General features: G+C 51.2%; 1 protein-coding gene across 1 annotated transcript; it reads right to left on the bottom strand.

The window, feature by feature from the left end:
• Positions 1-428: 428 nt before the first annotated feature.
• PPTG_19612 (hypothetical protein) lies at positions 429-1,790 on the bottom strand (the record flags this gene model as incomplete). The annotated part of the gene is made up of 4 exons (XM_008918140.1): positions 429-751; positions 824-1,174; positions 1,280-1,572; positions 1,648-1,790. The coding sequence occupies 4 exons, from the start codon at positions 1,788-1,790 to the stop codon at positions 429-431; spliced, it is 1,110 nt and encodes a 369-aa protein (XP_008916388.1).
• Between the last annotated feature and the right edge of the window lie 33 nt (positions 1,791-1,823).

The following is a 1,823-nucleotide window of genomic DNA, read 5'->3' on the forward strand; positions in this document are numbered from 1 at the left end:
GTCAGATCAGGGACACGTGAACTGTCGTTCACTTAGAGTTTGTATACTCTTGGAAGCCTACTTCCTCAGCGCAAGATGCTGTGTGACCCCGTCACATTAGGTCATGGTGTAAAATACCCACTTGACCACAGGATCAAATACATTGGTCACGTACAGATTATGCCTTGATCAAATAATACTGGCCACACACCAACTTTGACGACTTAATACAGCATGCAGGACAATGCAGAAGGTGATAGCTCGCGACAGCGCACCGCTCAGCGGTTACGACAAGGCACTGACAGTCGATCCAACACAGCCTCCTACCAAGTCCTCGTCAAGTTGCAGCACCGGCTATAAGATTCAATCCTCTCTCTAGTGCGGTCATCCTTAAACGTGTCAATGTATCGCGCTGGTAGATTCAAAGTTGAATATCCATTGCCGCAATTCTAACCTGTAATGGACTTTAAGCTCACTTTCCAAATGGCCTTTGAAGCCACACTACAAGCCAACGTCGACCATGGCACACTCGCGTAAGAAAAGCTGGAGCTTAGCCCAACGTCCTCACCTACATCTCGATCTTCGACACCGCCCAATACAACTGCTACCAGGTCAGCCGCGAACGATCCGTCGGTAATGCTGCCTGTGATAGACAGCAACACGTTGGTGCAGCCCGCATCGATTAGTGCGGCGGTTGGTAGCACTTTCCCCGTGTCATCAGGCGACAACCCGTTTGCAGCCTGTGTGTTCCAACACTCCGCTTGCTGGAAGACTATAACTCTAGCACACATCTAGCTTCATTGATCAATTATCGCGCTCACCTATTCATACGTTTCGACCGTACGGGCATCCCAAAATCTCTCGTTTTGCCGCAGGAACAGAAGCATTTCCAGCGTATACGGCAGCAGAGAGTGCCGTTGCAACCCGAACGTTGTTCGAGCGACGCTGAAAAAGCGCTCGACAACGTTCGAGGTCGGCGGAATCCGACTCAGCAGCTCATAAGCTGGTTGGTACTGCTCCAGGCGGCGATGCTTTCGAAGGCGCTCAACGAACGAGGCTCCCGCCTCGTCGTCATCACCCTGTCGCTCACCTTGCGCAACGGGACTGACGCCAAAAGCCTCCAGCGCCGCCTTTTCACCCCGGGTCAAGCGCAGCGCTTGGCCCTTCAGCAACCGGACACAGCCGGACTCGAACTCTGGCTGTGAACAATTTCAGCTCTTGGAGCTGCATACACAATAAGCATTATTTGACGCCAATAAGTTGTAAATATAAGTAAATATCACTAAATGCACGTACGTACCTAGATAGGTGGAATACGACTCCTTTTTTGCGATGAGACCGTCGAACCACACTCGCACATCAAGCAGGTTGACTTCACCGCCCTGCTGCGCCTTGGATACGGACTCAACGTCCTTCAGCTCACCAAGAAGGTTCTTCAGACGCCTCTTTACCCCGTGCGAGGGCAGCGGCACCGCGAGCTCTTCATCGTCAGCGTCCAGAAACGGGAGGAGCTCGAAAAAACGATTGAGCATGGCAAAAGTGGAACCCCATCGTGTTTGCTGGCGAGTGATTGGTCGGAGACTTGTCTTTAATCTGTTGCATTAAAACAAATCAATTAATACATTTTCGCAAATTTGATATAAAATTACACAAACATCACGAACGTACCGTAGTTCTGCGGATTGTGTCAACGTGCGTAGTTTCAACATTAGGGTCTGGACCAAGTCAAGATCATCTGCATGCTCCTTCAGCTGTGCAGCGACCGCTCGGTTTAGGCGATGGCTAGCACAGCCGATCAGCGGAACGTCCATAAGGGTGGCGAGCCGGCGGTTGACGGAGCAGTT

Source organism: Phytophthora parasitica (assembly GCF_000247585.1).
Source record: "Phytophthora parasitica INRA-310 unplaced genomic scaffold supercont2.145, whole genome shotgun sequence".
NCBI classification, from domain to species: Eukaryota; Oomycota; class Peronosporomycetes; order Peronosporales; family Peronosporaceae; genus Phytophthora; species Phytophthora nicotianae.